A 19,911-nucleotide genomic window follows, 5' to 3' on the forward strand; every position below is an offset into this window, starting at 1 on the left:
TCGGGACGGGCCTCGCTTTACTGTGCCTCTCTGCTGCATGTCTGAACTGAACTGGGATTTAGCTCTGAGACCAAGGCCTGGGCAAGGAGTGAGCTGAGCTACAACTGGACTTTGGGATCGGATTAGGACTGGATCGAACTAAGCCCCGGACTAGGGCCGCATTATGGAGATGGATTTTGTGAGGCCGGTGTCGGATGGTTAAAGCGTTTGAGATGAGATGCTCCTGTGCTGCTGGTGGTGCCTGAGGACAGAGCTGAGGACAGAGCTGAGGACAGAGCTGAGGACAGAGCTGAGGACAGAGCTGAGGACAGAGCTGAGGACAGAGCTGAGGACAGAGCTGAGGACGAACGCCTTGACAGATTTAGACAGGAGCAGGGTCGTGGTGGAGAGAGTGCTGAGCTGTGAACAGGCTGCTAATGCTAACACTTCTACTGCTGGGGCCGGTGGTGGTATTACTGGTGGTGCTGCTACACCACCCCTTGATCAATGGGACGCAGCGTCGCCCCACTCCCAGAGGTCTGACTGTTATTGCTGTTGCAAGGCCTTTTGCTGTACCTCAAGGCTTTAGGGTTGAGGCTATTTGCAAAGTGTGTTGTCTTTAAGATGTGATGACTGTGTCCTCAGGTTTAGAGTAATTATTGGGCGCTAGGGTTGGGCGACAACAACCTTTGTCCTATCATGATTATCCATAAAACATTGATATATGAATGTATCGCCCGCATTAGCCACACCCCCCAAAAGTAAAATAAACAAATAAGCATTTTTAAACATCCGCTAAAACAGAAGTTGGGTGGTGGCACGAAATCGAATGAAACTATGGACGAAAGATTTTGACGAAAGATGTTGAAAGCCTGGGCAGAGGCTAAGTTCAGGCAATGGCAAATCTTTGGGGAGCAGTGACTGTCTGATGAACAAGCTCTCTTATCGTAGTGAGCTAGGTTACAGGCCAAATCAAACTACTTCCTAAGCGCTTATGGCAGACTGTTAGTGAACACGCTAAATTCCGGAAAACAGTTAGTTCACTGAAGCCAGGTAATTCTGCTACTTCCCTGCCTAAACTTTTTCAGTAATGTAGGAAACTGCTAAGATTTATGATGCTTTTAATCAGCATTTTATCTCTGCTGGTTTCCTATTTAAAGAAATGGTCACCATACTGGTTTTGGCCAGTCAGTTGACTGTTTGTCCCCACGTACAGCCTCCAGTTGCCTCGATGGATAATCAGTCAACCTCACGTGACTTGGGAAATGTTAGTCTCGGTTTTTCTTTTCGGTAACTCAGAGAAACAGCAATTATTGCCCATTTATTAGCTATTGACACTAAGAAGTCATTAGAGGCTGACATTTTGGACCCGTCTTTGCTTCAGCATGCAGCGCTTCTCATTGCTGGCACAGTAACACACACTTTTTTAAATATAACATTAGTATCAGGAAATATTCCAAGTGTGGAAAGCAGCTTTGGTGCTATCACTCCGTAAGGGTGGGGATAGTAGTGATCTCGATAATTATCAACCCATTTCCAGGATCCCCTGTCTTGCGAAAAAAACTAGAATCATTGGACCACAAACAGCTACATTATTTTCTATCTGTAAATGGTGTACTTAATGTTAATCAATACGGATTCAGAACTAAGCAGCACCACTACGGCTACCATGCTTATTGTAAATTATATTGCAAATGCCTTAAAGTATTGTGCTGCCTTGTCTGTTGAATAAGCTGTCCTCGATAGGGTTGGGAACTGATGCTTGCCGATGGTTTCATAATTATCACAATGACAAGGTATATGGGATCAAATCTGAGTTCCTTGACTTGCATAAATATAATTTTTTTACAGTCTACTGTATATAAATAAATACATATAAATATATTAGTAATTATGTAGATGCAGATGATAGTGTTGATCAGCTTTGATAGATGTCAGTCTGCAATATTAATGTAATTGTTTGCCTAATTCCCAATCCCCCATATTTTATTTAAATATATTTTTCTTATGGTTCACTAACCATACCACTCCTCCCCTAATTGGAGTAGACTAATGGAAAATACTTAGACTTCTACTTCCAATACATACATGCATACAGTTAATTCCGAAAGTAATTGGTGCCCTTGATTTTCACCATTTTATTGTAAAATGTATTTAAACATTTTTTAATCGCTTCAATCTTCACACAATAACCCATAATGACAAAGCGAAAACAGGTTTTTACAAATGTTGGCAAATGTATAAAAAATAAAGATACCTTATGTAAATAAGTACTCAGACTCTTTGCTAAGAGACTTAATTGAGCTCAGGTGCATCCTGTTTCCATTGATCATCTTTGAGATGTTTTTACAACTTGATTGGAGTCCAACCCTGGTAAATTCAATTGATTGGACATGATTTGGAAAGGCACACACCTGTCTATAAGGTCCCACAGTTGACTGTGCATGTCAGGGCAAAAACCAAGCCCTGAGGTCGAAGGAATTGTCCGCAGAGCTCAGGGACAGGATTGTGTCGATTTACAGATCTGGGGAAGGGTACTAAAACACACAGTGGCTTCCATCATTCTTAAATGGAAGAGGTTTGGAACCACCAGAACTCTTCCTAGAGCTGGCTGCCCGGCCAAATTGAGCAATTGGGATCGAGGGAAAGATCCAGGCTGTATCACAACCGTCTGTGATTGCCATAGGGCGGCTCACAATTGGCCCAGCGTCGTCCAGGTTTGGCCGGTGTACGCCGTAACTTACAATTACGGCCCACACCGGCCAAACCTGTAAGTAAGAATTTGTTCAGCTGACTTGTCTAATTAAATGAAGGTTACATTTATAAAAGTAACAGAGCAAAGTACAGAGATCCTGTACAGCTAAGACAACGCAGGAGTGGCTTTGGGACAAGTCTCTGAATGTCCTTGAGTGGCCCAGCCAGAACTTGGACACAAAATATTTGTGTAGCTACGCTCCCCATCCAACCTGAATGCGCTTGAGAGGATCTACAGAGAGGATCTGCAGAGAAGAATAGGAGAAATTCCCCAAAAACAGGTGTGCCAAGCTTGTAGCGTAATACCCAGGAAGACTTGAGGCTGTAATTGCTGCCAAAGGTGCTACAATAAAGTACTTAGTAAAGGGTCTGAATACTTATGTAAATGTGATATTTCAGTTTTTTCCTGTTTTGATACATTCGCAAAAATGTTTTTTTTTGGTGTGAACTTTGTCATTATGGGGTGTTGTGCTTTGATGATGATGGGGGGGAAACTATTTTAATCAATTTTAGAATAAGGCTGTAACAATGTGGATAAAATTAAGGCCTGAATACTTACCAAATGCAGTGAATAATGTTTATGTCCACTGTACATTTTACTTCAGTTATCCCTCTTTTCCTTATAGTCCCACCCTCCAGCTACCCTCGACCTTTCAATCTATCTCTTACCCATCCAGTTTTGATTTCTACCTGCCATATATTTTTCAACTGTGCTGCTACCACCTGGGTACTCTACCATGCACCTTAGAGGTTGCTGTCCTATGTGCTGTACATAGTCGTGGAACACTGGTCACTTAATAATGTTTACATACTGTTTTACCTACTTCATATGTACACTACATGACCAAAGGTTTGTGGACACCTTGTGGAACGTCTCATTGCAAAATCATGGGCATTAAAATGGGGTTGGTTCCCCCTTTGCTGCTATAACAGCCTCCACTCTTTTGGGAATGCGTTCCACTAGATGTTGGAACGTAGGGACTTGCTTCCATTCAGCCACCAGCATTACTGAGGTTGGGCACTGTTTGGTGATTATGATGAAGGTGCTACATTGAAAGTCACTGAGCTCTTCAGTAAGGCCATTCTACTGCCAATGTTTGTCTATGGAGATTGCATGGCGGTGTGCTCAATTGTATACACCTGTCAGCAACGGGTGTGGCTGAAATAGTCATTTGAAGGGTTGTCCACATACTTTTGTGTTTATAGTGTATGTACTTTATTCTAGTTGATCCCCATACTCTAACTATTGCTGTACATGTACTATTCAGATATACTACATTTTCTATCCTTAAAATGTCAAAAACATCCCATGTATGTATGACCACACAGCCATGCAATCTCCATAGAGAAACACTGGCAGTAGAATTGCCTTACTGAAGAGCTCCTTGACTTGCAATGTGGCACTGTCATGGATGTCACCTTTCCAAGAAGTCAGTTTGTCTAATGTCTACCCTGCAAGAGCTGCCCTGGTCAACTGTAAGTGCTGACATTGTGAAGTGGAAACGTCTAGGAGCAAAAGCGTCTCAGCCTCTCAGAACGGGACCGCCGAAGAACGTAACCATCGTCTGTCCTCGGCTGCAACACTCACTACTGAGTTCTAAACTGCCTCTGGAAGCAATGTCAGCACAATAACTGTTCGTCGGGAGCTTCATGAAATGGCCGAGCAGCCCCGCCCGCACACAAGCCTAAGATCACCATGCGCAATGCCAAGCGTCGGCTGGAGTGGTGTAAAGCTCTCCGCCATTGGAATCTGGAGCAGTGGAAACACGTTCTCTGGAGTGATGAATCACGGTAAACTATCTGGCAGTCCGGCGGACGAATCTGGGTTTGGCGATAGCATTGTCTTTATGCACTATACATTGGGCAGGCCTGCATAGTGCAAACTGTAAAGTTTGGTGGAGGAGGGAAAATTGTCTGGGGCTGTTTTTCATGGTTCAAGCTAGGTCCCTTAGTTCCAATTAAGGGAGATCTTATTGCTACAGCATACAATGATGTACTAGATGATGTGCTTCCAACTTTGTGGCAACAGTTTTCGGGAAGGCCCTTTTCTGTCAGCATGACAATGCCCCGTTCATAAAGCGAGGTCCATACAGAAATGGTTTGTTGAGATCGGTGTGGAAGAACTTGACTGGCCTGCACAGAGCCCTGTCCTCAATCCCACCGAACACCTTTGGGATTAATTGGAACGCCTACTTCGAGCCAGGCCTAATCGCCAGACATTACTGCCCAACCTCACTAATGCTCTGTGGGCTGAATGGAAGCAAGTCCCCGCAGCAATGTTTCAACATCTAGTGGTAAGCCTTCCCAGAAGAGTGGAGGCTGTTATAGCAGCAAAGGGGGGACCAACTCCAGATTAATGCCCAAGATTTTGTAATTAGATGTATGATGAGTAGGTGTCCCTTCACACACACCACAAGACTAACAGTATCTCACACACTGAACAAAAAATGTAAACATGTAAAGTGTTTGTCCCATGTTTTGTGAGCTGAAATAATGTCCCCGAAATCTTTCATACGTACATAAATCTTATTTTAGAATTTTGTGCACAAATTGTCTACATCCCTGTTCATTGAGCATTTCTCCTTTGACAAGATAATCCATCCACCTGACAGGTGTGGCGTATCAAGAAGCTAATTAAACGGCATGATCATTACACAGGTGCACCTTGTGCTGGGGACATAAAAAGGCCACTTTAAAATATGCAGTTGTCTCAACACAATGCCACATGTCTAAAGTTTTGAAGGAGTGTGTGTTTGGCATGCTAACGGCAGGAATGTCCACCAGAACTGTTCCCAGAGAATTGAGTGTTCATTTCTATACCATAAGCCACCTCTAACGTCGTTTTAGAGAATTTGGCATAACATCCAACCGGCCTCACAACAGCAGACCATGTGTAACGACGCCAGACCAGGACCTCCACATCCAGCTTCTTCACCTGCAGGATCGTCTGAGGAGGGGTGGGGGAGTTCTTGGGTGTATTTCTGTCTGTAATAAAGATATTTTTGTGGGGAAGAACTCATTCTGATTGGCTGGGCTTGGCTCCCCAGTTGACAGCCCTGCCCAGTCGTCTTAATTTATGTTGCATGTTTTATTTTTTATTTTCATCTATCACATCACAAAGTTGTCACCATCTGTTGGCTGTCAATAATTGTCGATAGACAATGCTATTATATCACCCGACCCTACTGGGAGCTGTGCTATATACTGTAGCTGTTTTCATTTTTTTTTTATGTTGGTTTCAGCTTTTTGTTTTTTATTGTACAACTGTGTTTTCTTACTTTGTACCTTTCTCCCCACACTGAATGAGAATTTAGAAAGACCTTATGGGAAGAAATTGTGTTTGGGGGATTTGAATTGAAATGTTTAAGGTTTGTGTGTGGGCACTAGCCTTTATTTATTAACGATCCCCATTACTCTTTCTGGGGTCCAAACAAGATTAAGGCAATTACTTAACAAAAATAAATTGAACGGTACGTCTTTCAAACAGCACATTATTACACCACTACTTTATGCCTGCATTTGTTTGTTAACGTCCAGTAATTTTATCCAGCCATATGAAATAGGCTAAGTCCATGTTCTCTATATATGCCTGACTGATGTTATGTAACCTCTTCAGTGTGAAAAACTCCAGCTACAGCCTTCCGTCCTACCACCCTTATAACAGCTATGAGTGCTCCGAGGGCAGGCAGAGTGAGCGGGCTGGCCTGTGTGGTCTTTCCAACCTGGGAAACACCTGCTTCATGAACTCTGCACTGCAGGTACCATACCCTAACCCCTCAACTTGCCCAATAATGTTTGTGCCATGTGTTGTGCTGCTATCATGTTGTGTTGTCATGTGTTGCTGCCATACTATGTTGTTGTCTTATGTAGTGTTGTGGTGTCTCTCTTGTCGTGATCTGTATTTGGTCCCTTTTATCGCAGCCCCTGCCCCTGCAGGAGGTCTTTTACCTTTTGGTTGGCCAACATTGTAAATAAGAATGAGTTTTATTTTACTGACTTGACTGGTTAAATAACAGTTAAATAAAAACATACATAAAACTGTTAACTCTGAACTCTGGTGTGTATGCATTGCTTTTAATTGTATCATGGCAGGAACAGCTGCGGGTATTGATTGACCTTTGGCATTGAAATATACTGATGGTTTAGGTGATTCCTTTGACTGTTGGATTTTCTCATTATTCCCTGTCTCTTGCATATTTTACTGCTTCTTTTCCCACCTTTAATTGTTTTTTATATACTTTATATTTTTCTGCAGTGTTTAAGTAATGTACCTCCTCTCACCGAGTATTTCCTGAAAGACAAGTACAACGATGAGTTGAACGAGGACAACCCCCTGGGAATGAAAGGGGAGATCGCCAAGGCCTACGCTGAGATCACCAAGCAGTCGTGGTCTGGGAAGTACAGCTACGTCACACCACGGCCTTTCAAGGTAATTTACGGCACCAGGGTTGTTGTCGAGTCCATTTCCATTCCAGGCATTTCAGAAGGTACACTGAAATTCCAATTATCTTCAATGCTTTTTAATTGGGAAAATGTGTAATTGGAATTTGGTTTACATTCTGAATTGACTGGAATTTAAATGGAATTGACTCCAACCCTGTACTGTACCCATACCAACTTCTGAAATTCACATGGTCTGAAAGTTGTTCCCTCACTTCTGCCTTGATTCTGGATTGAAATGCAGCTATGATGTGCACAATCCCAAATTGACCCTTAGACCCACAAGTGGTAGAAAGAATGGGTGAGTAAACACTGATTTCCGTTCGTGGTGAATAAAGTAACGCTCTCTATACTTTCAATCTGGTTTTCCGCAATGGGTGGGTAAACATTCACGCAAAATAGAAAAGGTGCGTAAGCGGTGTTTATGTGCGTTCACCATCGATTACACCACTGCTCTAGAGTAGATCAGAAAGGATCACACATATAAGAAATATGGCAATATTCCTACTTTGCTAACTGACAGGCTACAGGTTGGTGGAATCTGTGCTATTTTGGTTGCTTCCACCAATTCAATCTACACAAGATCCCTAGGGGTGAGGTGTCAATTTGGAATTTCCTATAGATCTGTTGCTGAACCTGTGTGTGTGTGTGTGTCTATGTTCTCCCCTCCCTCCAGACCCAGGTGGGTCGCTTCGCCCCCCAGTTCTCAGGCTACCAGCAGCAGGACTCTCATGAGCTGCTGGCCTTCCTGTTGGATGGTCTACACGAGGACCTGAACCGCATCAGGAAGAAACCCTACATCCTGCTCAAAGATGCTGAGGGCAGGCCTGACAAGGTCTGTTACTGATAGCTTGCTGTCACTCTTTATTTTATTAGTTTAGTTTCATTCGCTTTACAATTTGTCAGGGACCATGCACAACAAATACATTGCATCATAGCTACAGTACACAGCTGGGCAAATTGTTCTCTGTGGTCCCAGGTAGTCTTGCTCTGTCTGGCACTCAACACTCATTCAGTTGTTTTTGTGCGTTGATTGTTTAAATGGAAATCTTTATCTTTAAAGCCACAATCTTGAGTTTGGTGTTTCAGCCCAATGAGGCATTTATATTCAAGAATCAATGGGTATATCATTAATTTTAATGACCAATTGAATGGCAGGAAATATGCCAGATCTTGCGCCAAGTCTTATAACCTCATTATCGACTCTGTAGCCAATGTGTTTCTGAAGGAGAACCAGTCGCAGTGGGAACAAACAGTGTTCACACCTCCAGTCACTCCACTGTGTCATTTTAGTCTGTTGAAATGGTGTCTCATAGCCTTGAGACATGGCTGTAACAACCATTATTATAGTTTATAGTCTGTCTCGGCTATGTTTCTGATGGCATTGCTTTTCTTCCCTTCTGTAAGACTGTAGGCATGTATCTAGAGTAAAACAATTATTAAAAACAGTGTACCACGCCATAGTGTTCTCTTGGCTTATGTCAAAATGGTATCTCAGCCATATCCCTCCCCTCTGTGTGACGACTGTAGGTGTTTGCCAAGGAGTTTTGGGAATAGTTGTACCACCACACACTCCATGTGACCCTTCACCGCATATCTAAATAGTTTGAGTCTTTCCCTTCCCCTCTGTGTAACGGTATGTCGTGGCTGAGGAGAAAAGCAAATCCAGTAGTGGGAATAAACGCTATCATAGTACTATACCTCCTCCAGACACTCCATTGTTGCTATTTCACCCTTTGTCAAAAATGGTTCCTCTCTATCTTCCCTCCCCTCTGTGTGTCTGTAGGTGGTGGCCGAGGAGGCGTGGGAAAACCACATCAAGAGGAACGACTCCATCATCGTGGACATCTTCCACGGCCTCTTCAAGTCCACCCTGGTGTGCCCTGTCTGCGCCAAGGTCTCCGTCACCTTTGACCCCTTCTGCTACCTGACGCTGCCGCTGCCCATGAAAAAGGAGCGCACTCTGGAGGTCTACCTGGTCAGGCTGGACCCCCTGGCCAGACCCACACAGGTAACTACAGTATCTGGGTTGTATTCATTAGTGCACACTGTAGCAAAAGCTTTTACAACTGAAAACAAAAACAAATGTTTCTTATTGGATAGCACCTCCCCGTTTTGGCCTGCTTGCTTCTGTTTTGTACCATGTGAAAATGACTAATGTCAGTCTGGAACCCCTGACCAAACCCACACAGGTACAGAGCTGTTACCGCCTACCTAGAAATTAGTCATCCTTCACATATTGTGGTCACCCACAATATTCTCTGCTTTTTAATGGATATCCTCTGAAGTGGATTTGAGTATTTGTAATCAGCTTATGCTCTGAATAGGGACAGATGGAAACTGGAGGGAGGTCCTTTTTATCAATACATTTTGAAGGCTTGGTGTATATTTAATGAATCTGCAGCTATTCATTCTTCATGGGGTTTGGGAAATTCTGCTCTTGCGGATTAAGTTATGAGTTAATCTTAGGACCCCGGCTTAATGGCCATTTGTCTTTCTCTGTGTTTCAGTATAAACTGACTGTGCCCAAGGTGGGCTACATATCAGACCTCTGTACTTCGCTCTCCACTCTATCTGGTGTCCCTGCTGAGAAGGTAAGATACACACACACACACACACACACACACAAACTTCTGTCCTGCCTGCTCTTAACTAAATCAGTTCTCCCTCAAAAAATTGTTTTTTTAACCTCAAGGGGTTTTATACCTGGTTAAATATAGGCTACATTAAAATGTACGCTCTGGAATGGTGTACAGTGCATTCGGGAAGTATTCAGACCCCTTCACGTTTTCCAGATTTAATTACATTACAGCCTTTATTCTAAAATTGATCAAATTATTTTTTTCCTCATCAATCTACACACAATACCCCATAATGACAGTGAACACAGTTTTGGGGAAATTTCAGCAAATTTATTACAAATAAAAAACAGACATCTTATTTGAATAAGAATTCAGACCCTTTGCTATGAGACTCGAAATTGAACTGATTCAATTTATCAACCTTATGATGTTTCTACAACTTGATTGGAGTCCACCTGTGGTAAATGCAATTGATTGGACATGATTTGGAAAGGCCCCACAGTTGACAGTGCATGTCAGAGCCAAAACCAAGCCATGAGGTCGGTAAAAGTAAAAGGTACATGACAGCCCGCCTGGAGTTGGCCAAAAGGCGCCTAAAGGACTTTCAGACCATGACAAACAAGATTCTCTGGTCTGATGAAACCAAGATTGAACTATTTAGCCTGTATGCCAAGCGTCACGTCTGGAGGAAACCTGGCACCATCCCTATGGTGAAGCATGGTGGTGGCAGCATCATGCTGTGGGGATGTTTTTCAGCTGCAGGGACTGGGAGACTAGTCAGGAATGAGGCTATGTACAGAGAGATCCTTGATGAAAACCTGCTCCAGAGCGCTCAGGATCTCAGACTGGGGCAAAGATTCACCTTCCAACAGGACAACGACCTAAGCACACACCCAAGACAACACATGAGTGGCTTCGGGACAAGTCTCAATGTCCTTGAGTGACCCAGCGAGAGCCCAGACTTGAACCCGATCAAACATCTCTGGAGAGACCTGAAAATAGCTGTGCAGCGACGCTCCCCATCCGACCTGACAGAGCTTGAGAGGATCTGCAGAGAAGAATTGGAGAAACTCCCCAAAAACAAGTGTGCCAAGCTTGTAGCATCATACCCAAGAACACTCGAGGCTGTAATCGCTGCCAAAGGTGCTTCAACAAAGTACTGAGTAAAGGGTCTGAAAACGTATGTAAATGTAATATTTAAATGGTTTATTTATACATTTGCAAAAAATCTAAATCTGTTTTTGCTTTGTCATTATTGGGTATTGTGTGTAGATTGATCAGCAAAAAAAGCTATTTAATCAATTTTAGAATAAGTAACGTAACAAAATGTGGAAAAAGTCAAGGGGTCTGAATACTTTCCGAATGCACTATGTGTACTTAAGATGTTTTTATTTTCTTTCCAAATTCAGATGATTGTAACAGATATCTACAACCACCGGTTCCATCGTATCTTTGCCACCAATGAGAACCTCAGCAGCATCATGGAGAGGGACGACATCTATGTGTGAGTGTCAGATACAGACTTTTCTGATGAAGGCAGCTGGATGAAGCACTGTCTACTCTCCCTCAAGTGTTAGATCTGGGTCATATTCATTAGGCACCAAACAGAAGGGCATGGACTGAAACCAGAAGGGACTACCTGAACCTGTCCAATAGGAAACACTGTTTTCCCATGCAAAACGTTTTGCTACGGTATGCCCGAATGAATACGACCCTTAACTTACCAAAGATGCAAACATCTGCAACACATTCACCCTACCCTATAGTTCTGTAGTTTTGAGGTGGCAGTGCATTTGATCTTAGTAACTAACTTAACGTAGCATGCATCTGAGCGGGGTTTCTTTCCTTGTCCAGACGAGAAAGAAAAAAATCTGCACAGGTTCTCTTGTGCACCGTTCAACCAATCCAGTCAATATGGAGGAGGAGTTAAGATGGAGTGTCGCCTTGTTAACATTTAAAAACGGTAGTCACGTCACAGGCTCTTTCCATTTCCCCTGAAAACCGGATGCATCTGGTTATTTCCAAGCCCGCAGAGGGTGGCTCTTAACTGACTTGCCATAGTAAATAAAGATTCAATTAATGGGGGGAAAAATAACTCTCCTTGTTGTACAGCTTTGAGGTGGCAGTGAACCGGCTGGAGGACACAGACCATGTGGTGATCCCAGTCCACCTTAGAGAAAAGTACAAGCAGTCAGGGTACAACCACACCTCCACTCCTCTGTTTGGCCAGCCCTTCCTCATCACTGTCCCCAGAACACTCAGCGAGGACAAGCTCTACAACATGCTGCTGCTACACCTCTGGTGGGTCACACGCACACACACGTGTTCTACAACAGTATTCAGACCTTTACTCAGTACTTTGTTGAAACACCTTTAGCAGCGATTACAGCCTCTGGTCTTCTTGGGTATGACGGTACAAGCTTGGCACACCTGTATTTGGGGCGTTTCTCCGATTCTTCTCTACCAATCCTCTCAAACAGGGAGCGTCGCTACGCGGCTATTTTCAGGTCTCTCCAGAGATGTTCGATCAGGTTCAAGTCCGGTCTCTGGCTGGGCCACTCAAAGACATTCAGAGACTTGTCCCGAAACCACTACTGCGTTGTCTTGGCTGTGTGCTTAGTCATTGTCCTGTTGGAAGGTGATCCTTCACCCCAGTCTGAGGTACTGAGTGCTCTGGAGTAGGCTTTCATCAAGTACTTTGCTCTTTTCATCATCTTTCCCTCGATCCTGACGCTCCCCGTCCAAACTGACAGAGCTTGAGAGGATCTGCAGAGAATAATGGGAGAAACTCCCCAAATGCAGGTGCTAAAACAAAGTACTGAGTAAAGGGTCTGAATACTTATGTAAATGTGATATTTAAGTTTTTGCTTTGTCATTATGGGGTGTATTGTGTTGATTGAGGAAAAAAATACAATTTATTCCACAAATCACATACATGCACTACAGCAAGCTTTACAACATGCTATTGCTACGCCTCTGGTGGGTAGGTAACCATCTCAGAAACTGCCATTAACTACCCTTGTGCTCTGCGCTCTTGTTAAGTACTTAGCCTAATTGTGACAAGATGTTGATGTAAAAATGAATATATTAATACATTTGATTGCTCTTTTCATTGTTTCTAAGGAACCTTTTTAGTTACTAGTGTAAACAAGGCTTTGACACAATGTCCCGAGCACTGATGAACTGAGTACTAACAGCACTGAGGGTGGATGTTTCTTTCTTCGGGGGGAGCATATAAATGATGTTGAGCTGTTAGATGTTGTTGGACTATGTCTGTATGTTTTGAATGGGAACTGATTTATATTAGTGTTTTGTGTTGTATGGTGCAGTCGGTTTGTGCGTTCTGTCGTTGAGGAGGACGACACTGAGGAGACAACCCCTTCTTCTAAACAACATATTGTCAATGGCAATGCTACCAATGGGGTCCTGGAGGAGGGCTCTCCCAGTACGTAATATACACACGCTCAAACAGACACACTTACACATGCACTCACCTGGGACTTTTCCTGAACAATGTGTTTGTTTCATATGATTTGTGTTCTGTCTTTCCCTTTGATGTATTTTGTAATTGATGTGTAAATAGATGTGTAAATAGAAATGTATCGTGTAATTGTTTTATTGATGTGTTCATGCAGGGCTCGCCTGCGAAAGAGACTATGGTCTCAGCATTAAATAAAGGTTAAATAAAAAATGTCACCCCTGTCGATAAAGCTATTCCAAAATCTGATCAGCTGATCCACTCCATTCCAGGCGAGATGGAGACTGATGAGCAGGATGGAGACGACGAATCCAGTCAGGACCAGGAGCTGCCCTCTGAGAATGACAACAGCCAATCAGAGGACTCTGTGGGTGGTGGGGACAACGAGCTGGAGAATGGGGTTGGTCCAGGGGGAGAGAACTCGGGGACCAAAGGTCACCAGAACCAAACGTCTATGACGATGGGGGAGAAGAAGAGATTGTTTACATTCCAGTTTAACAACATGGGCAAGACTGACTTCAGCTTAATCAAGGAGGAACCGCGGCACATCCGGTTCGACGAGGGACACCTCAGACTCAGTGGTAAGATGGGCATTTTACATATAGTACACAGATGAAGTTGAAACCCTCCAATAAAGATAATAACATGGTAACATTCTAGTAACATTATACTTATTGTAAGCACAAAGCAGTGCCTCTACTAGTTCTTAATGCCCAATCCACCTTTCTTGTGCTGTTATATTCTCACCTTTACAATGAGTATTTAAGGGTATATTGCTCTCTCTCTGTAACAGACCAGTCCTATCTCTCTTTGGACTGGGAACCAGAGGTCAAGAAAAAACACTTTGATGAGGGTATCACGGAGGTAAGGCTTTCTACTCTCCTCTAACACTAGAAACCATTTTACTTACACTACCCTCTGTATTTATTTGGACAGTGAAGATAAAATGTGAAAATATGGCCCTATACTCCAGCATTTTCTTATTTGAGATAAAATGTTTCATACAAGGGGTGACAGTACAGAATGTCACCTTTTTTTATTTGAGTGTATATTCATACATATGTTTTACCATTTAGAAATGAAGTCACTGTGTATCTAGTCCCCCCATTGGAATACTTTTTTTTCCCATAAGTATTTGGACAAATTAACTTATAGTGGATTAAAGTGGTCAGAAGTTTAATATTTGGTCCCATATTCCTAGACTACATCAAGCTTGTGACTCTTCAAACTTGTTGGATGCATTTGCAGTTTGTTTTGGTTGTGTTTTGCCCAGTAGGAGCTGAATGGTGAATAATGTATTATCATTTTGGAGTCACTTATTGTAAATAAGAATAAATGTTTCTGAACACTTCTACATTTACATTTTTATTTTATTTTAACCTTGATTTAACTAGGCAAGTCAGTTAAGAGCAAATTCTTATTTACAATGACGGCCTGCGGGGATGGGGGCTGTATTTTTATTTTTAAAAGACATGAATGTGAATGGTACCATGATTATGGATAATCATGAATATTGATACGTAAGAAAGTTACAGAGCCACAAAGATCATTATCCCCCCAAAATATTAACCACCCCTGTTATTGGTAATGGTGAGAGGTTAGCGGGGGGGCGGGTCGCCTGATATGAAACATTTGATCTAAAATCAAAAATGCTGGAGTATAGAGCCAAATTTACAAATGTTTGCGTCTCTGTCTAAATAAATACAGAGGGGTGTACAGTATATCAATTCACGCCAGACTGTGTCTGTCCTTATGCATTCAAACTGAAACAGTGTTTCCCAAACCTTGTGTGCTAGTTTGTAGATCAAATAGTTAGAATGGCTGGAGGTATTTGAGGAGAGGCTTGGAAAACACTGTTGTAGAATGAATGTCTCTCTTTAAGCCTTGGATGGTAATAATACTGTACTAAATAAGTAATAACAAATCTCACTGTCTGTGAACAGGACTTTGAGAAGCATGAGAGCATGGAGTATAAGCCTCAGAAGAAAGCCTTCTTCAAACTGAAAGACTGCATCGAGCTGTTCACCACCAAAGAGAAGCTCGGAGCCGAGGACCCATGGTGAGACTTAACTTCATATTGTCAAGGCTAATAAAGAAAAATAATGAACTTTTAAAAGAATAGTTCTCTCAAAATAAATATTAACATGTTTTAACATGATATTAATCTCCATTAACCCAGAACTAAAATCTTCTGTAATTTGGGCTGATGCGTAATTTATCCTGGCTGTCTCAGGTACTAAGAAAGTATATGCTTTTAAAAAAAATTGTCACATAAAATATAATAATTAATTAATCTATCCCAGGTACTGTCCAAACTGCAAGGAGCACCAGCAGGCCACTAAGAAGCTAGACCTGTGGTCTCTGCCTCCAGTCCTGGTGGTCCATCTGAAACGCTTCTCCTACAGCAGATATATGAGGGACAAGCTGGATTCACTAGTCGACTTCCCACTCAGGTACGGTTTTGACCAGACGGACATACTTTTCTGTCAAAGTTTATGAACAAGTATAATTGTGTAAATTAAAAACATTCAGCTGTTTCCCTGTGGCTTATAGGGATGCTTCTGGATTTTGATCTACTTCCCCAGTGTCCGATGAACTTGTGGATACAATTTTTATGTCTCTGCGAGCAGTTTGAAGGAAGTTGCTGACCTGCATGCCCATACACTTCGTCATTGTGCTGACCCTAGTTAGCATTGGCTCACAAAACTACCTCTAACTTCCTTCATACAGGACACAGACATAAAAAATGCTATCCACAAGTTCATCTGACTCTGGGGAACTAGTTAAAGGTTAAAGGGCCTCATTGCCTAAATCACTTATACAAATGTTAAATATCTCTTGAAGAGAAAACAAGGAATTCTCCCCCTCATGAATGGTTCTTTGTGTGATTCTTTCTCCAGTGACATGGAAATGTCAGAGTTCCTGATCGACCCTAATGCTGGTCCCTGTCGCTACGATCTCATTGCGGTCTCCAATCACTATGGAGGCATGGGAGGAGGACACTGTAAGTCTGAATTTAAGTATTTTTATTTGACAATTTAGTCATAAACACTAGAAGCGTAATGTGAATTTGAACGTAACGTGTATTCAAAATGGTAAATTCAGACATTGCTAGCCATGGTCTTATCCGAGTTGATTCAAACAAGGAAGTTGAATCAACAGTCTTAATTCCATGCTTGCTTTTAGCAGACAAATGCTCATCTTCTCATCTTATCTTTGGGACACTTAGATACTGCTTATGCGAAGAACAAGGATGATGACAAGTGGTACAACTTTGACGACAGCAGTGTCTCTCCAGCCAACGAAGATCAGATAGTGGTGAGTTCCATAGTCTTCTAACATCTTGTCAGATACACAGCACTGCCCAGTGTGAATTGAATGTGCACTTCATATATATATATATATATATATGTGTGTGTGTGTTCAGTCCAAAGCAGCGTACGTGCTGTTCTACCAGCGCCAGGACACAGTGAAGGGAACAGGCTACTTTAATCTGGACCGAGAGGAGGAGGAGGAGGAGGAGGAGAGAGAGGAGGAGGTGGAGGAGAACAGAGAAGGGAAGGAGGAGAGGAAGAGCGTCGCCTCATCCCAGGGAGCCTCTGCTTCAGTTCAGAGCGACGAAGAGGATGTCAACGACAATGTCACCATGAAAACCAAATGAGCTGGAGAAACGGAGACAGAGCGAGAGACAATAATATCCATCCTAAGCCATATCGACAGACACAGAGCAGTGTGCCAGGCCTGAGGCTGATCTCTGACACCATCCAGGCCTACAATGAGTGGGCTACCAGGGGAAACTAACCACTGAGAAGTTTGTTAGTGCTGGAACACCGAAGCAACATTACTAAAGAAATCAGGGCCTATAGTTGTCTGTGGTCCGTCCGACCGGTCTTATTCGGGTCGCAGTGATTCTCCTCCATGTCCATTCTACATGAATCATTCACTCTGGAGGAAAAAGATGTCAAGCTCTGTTCTGATTCTGAACAAGGACATCATACTGAAATCGAATGGATCCATTAGAAGTGTTAGGAAGGCCAGAGTTCAGTACATCATAGTATCAAACACAGAATGTCACAGTGCAGTGGTGTCACTGCTTTGGCGCTTCGAACCGATACTCCCTCTCTCCCACCCACCTGCTTTAATTTTGTTATGTTTTTATATTTCTGAGAGAGCAATGCATTGGCATACCATTATTTTTAAGCTAGGCCTTGTAAATATTTTTTTTGAATGAACACTGAATTATTATTATTATTAAGTTTTCATGATGCGCTGAAGCCTTTTTGGGGATTCGTCCTTACACTTTTATTTTGTTGCACAGTCACCTGCACTCCCTTTTTTTTATAATGAATTGAATATTAGTGCCACATACTGCAATTGTTTTACAAATTACTCTGAGCCAAGGTCTTCTCAGTTAAAACGCTTTGAACGCTGCCTTTAAACACTGTGGTCAACAGAACACGCATCCACACATAGTGACTGCTCTGTGTAGATTAAGAGTGCTGATCTAGGATCATTTTCAACCTTTATGATCATAATGAATAAGGTTATATGGACAGGGGGGACCTGATCCTAGATCAGCCCTCCTACTCTGCTTTGTGTATGTGAGGAGGAAGAAGAAGAGCAAAATACATTTCATAATGTAAAACAGCCAAACTAGTCATGTGGTGAACTTCCATTTTAGACACACAACTAATGTACACAATATGAGCCTTGTGATTAAGTTCTGTTATTTTTTTTTCTTCTGCTGGTCACTACAGTAAGTATCCTCCAAGCCGCATGAAGCCAAGGTCAAGGTCCAGAAACAACCCTTAAACCCCTAGACACTTTTGTAGATCTGAAATCATCAGATGGGGGTGAGAAATGGGGCGAAAAATTCACCTTACCTGTCACATGACAAGTTGGCTACCATATTGCTTACATCCAATTCTTTCAGATCTTCGTAAGTGATTAGGAGACGTGTTTGCTTAGGAGGTAAGGGCTTTTCTGGGACGGACCCACCTCTTAGGCTTTATGTTGCGTTACTAGCTTTACACGGCTTATTGAGCCTCTCCTCCACTACCTGCTCCTTCTAGAGGCTTTTTGAGATGATGAATATTGGTGATACATTAGATTTCTGTCTCTTGGTTGGATCACCTCAGCCTTAACTCTTAATCTCAGATTGTAGCCTTTAGCACATTATTACGTCACGTTGTCTGTGCATGGCCCCGAAACACAAACGCACGCGCACCTACACTTAAACAGGACACCGATACGAGCTGAAACTAATTCCTACACTCACAGGAACACTTATGTACACACCCTCACACCCTGTCTTTGCTGTCCCCAATAGAAACATCCATGAATAGCGACCGCTGCTACCGGAAATCAACCAATTAAAAATATTTTTAAAAATCAAACACGAGAGCCGGAATGTATGCTGAATGACTGACTTGAACTGATCCACTTGTAATGCCAGTTTTTTTTTTTTTTGTGCCTCTTCTTGTCTTGCTTTGGTTAAATGTGAGGGGGGAACTAGTAGGGGGTTCATTACCTTTGATAGAAATACCTGGGTACTGCTGTATGTGTCCTCTCTTCCAAGGGAAAATAATGCTTCATTGTGGTTGGTGTGTGGAGTAGGGTCTTTCTCTCTAGAGAGTGGGAGGGATGGGTGAATTACTGATCAGCATGAGTGGGTGAGATGTGGTGATTGCATATAGCATATATAGTACTGTACATAAGAGTTCACTCTGTGAGTGCACATTTGATAACATTTATTTATTTATATGGAAGCATTTAAAAAATAATAAAAAATATATTTAAAGACCTTGGCAAGATCGAAGATGTAATGGGGATTTGGGTTCATAGACCACAAATTCAGGGTTTTGTCTGAAATGGCGCCGTATACTGCATAGAGCTCTCGTCAAAAGTAGTGCCCTATATAGGGAATAGGGTGCCATTTGGGAGAGACAGAATTCTTACCTGTGCTTTTCTCTTCTGGGGGATTGGATCTTTTTGACAGGATGTGCTATTGTTCAGATTTTTTTTGTAAAGGTGAATATATTCAGGCATCCTTTGCATGACATGGGGGTTTCCAGGTTTGGCTGCGCTTGAGTTCACTTGGGTTTACATTTGAAATGTGCATGTATATTTACACACAAACTTCAATAAAGTTGTGTAAAGCCTAGAACTCTTTTTTTCTCTGTAAACTATTCAGAATTTCCAACCTTAAGGTTGTGTAGGCTATATATTTAACTTGATTGATAATGACTCGGATTGGGTGTTCGTGCCCTCGGGAGGTAAATGTATAACACAGGAGCATTCCTGGCTCAACCAAGAAATTGGAAATAGAGGCCCTCTTGTGGTTGAAGCTGGACCATGACTGGCTATTATGGCCTATTCATACTATACTAAAACATATTTTGTCCGAGGTTCTGAGGTGTTGAAGCTCAGCACAAACATAGATGACCATTTTGTCTGACTGACTTGCTTATCCATTAGAGACTTCTTCAGAATTGGTCTGGTGCATTTTAGAATTTCACCCAAAATCGCAATGGCCAACATTTTGCGCATGAATTGAAATACTACCTTTCCTATTACCCAATACGAATGGTGCTGTTCTTTACGCCCAGTCTGAAGTTTCCCGCGAATTGTATCCACAGTTGATCGCATACTACTCATTCCCTTTCCACACGGATCGCG

The 19,911-nt window shown here is 42.4% G+C and overlaps 1 protein-coding gene across 5 annotated transcripts in view; it reads left to right on the forward strand.

Annotated features, from left to right (window-relative positions):
* The window catches only part of LOC110490152 (ubiquitin carboxyl-terminal hydrolase 15), a 40,451-nt gene extending 21,052 nt beyond the window's left edge, over positions 1-19,399 (forward strand). For all 5 annotated transcript variants that reach the window (XM_021563356.2, XM_021563358.2, XM_021563357.2 and 2 more), the window contains 15 exons: positions 6,350-6,491; positions 6,989-7,162; positions 7,850-8,008; positions 8,960-9,184; positions 9,684-9,767; positions 11,165-11,259; positions 11,868-12,056; positions 13,085-13,200; positions 13,506-13,814; positions 14,027-14,097; positions 15,177-15,292; positions 15,537-15,686; positions 16,134-16,237; positions 16,463-16,551; positions 16,661-19,399. In XM_021563356.2, coding sequence (XP_021419031.2) covers positions 6,350-6,491; positions 6,989-7,162; positions 7,850-8,008; positions 8,960-9,184; positions 9,684-9,767; positions 11,165-11,259; positions 11,868-12,056; positions 13,085-13,200; positions 13,506-13,814; positions 14,027-14,097; positions 15,177-15,292; positions 15,537-15,686; positions 16,134-16,237; positions 16,463-16,551; positions 16,661-16,894 — 2,257 coding nt within the window. In that variant the 3' untranslated portion in view covers positions 16,895-19,399. The remainder of the gene's footprint in view (positions 1-6,349; positions 6,492-6,988; positions 7,163-7,849; positions 8,009-8,959; positions 9,185-9,683; positions 9,768-11,164; positions 11,260-11,867; positions 12,057-13,084; positions 13,201-13,505; positions 13,815-14,026; positions 14,098-15,176; positions 15,293-15,536; positions 15,687-16,133; positions 16,238-16,462; positions 16,552-16,660) is intronic.
* The last annotated feature ends 512 nt before the right edge of the window (positions 19,400-19,911 follow it).

Source organism: Oncorhynchus mykiss, chromosome 15 (assembly GCF_013265735.2).
Source record: "Oncorhynchus mykiss isolate Arlee chromosome 15, USDA_OmykA_1.1, whole genome shotgun sequence".
Taxonomy (NCBI): Eukaryota; Metazoa; Chordata; class Actinopteri; order Salmoniformes; family Salmonidae; genus Oncorhynchus; species Oncorhynchus mykiss.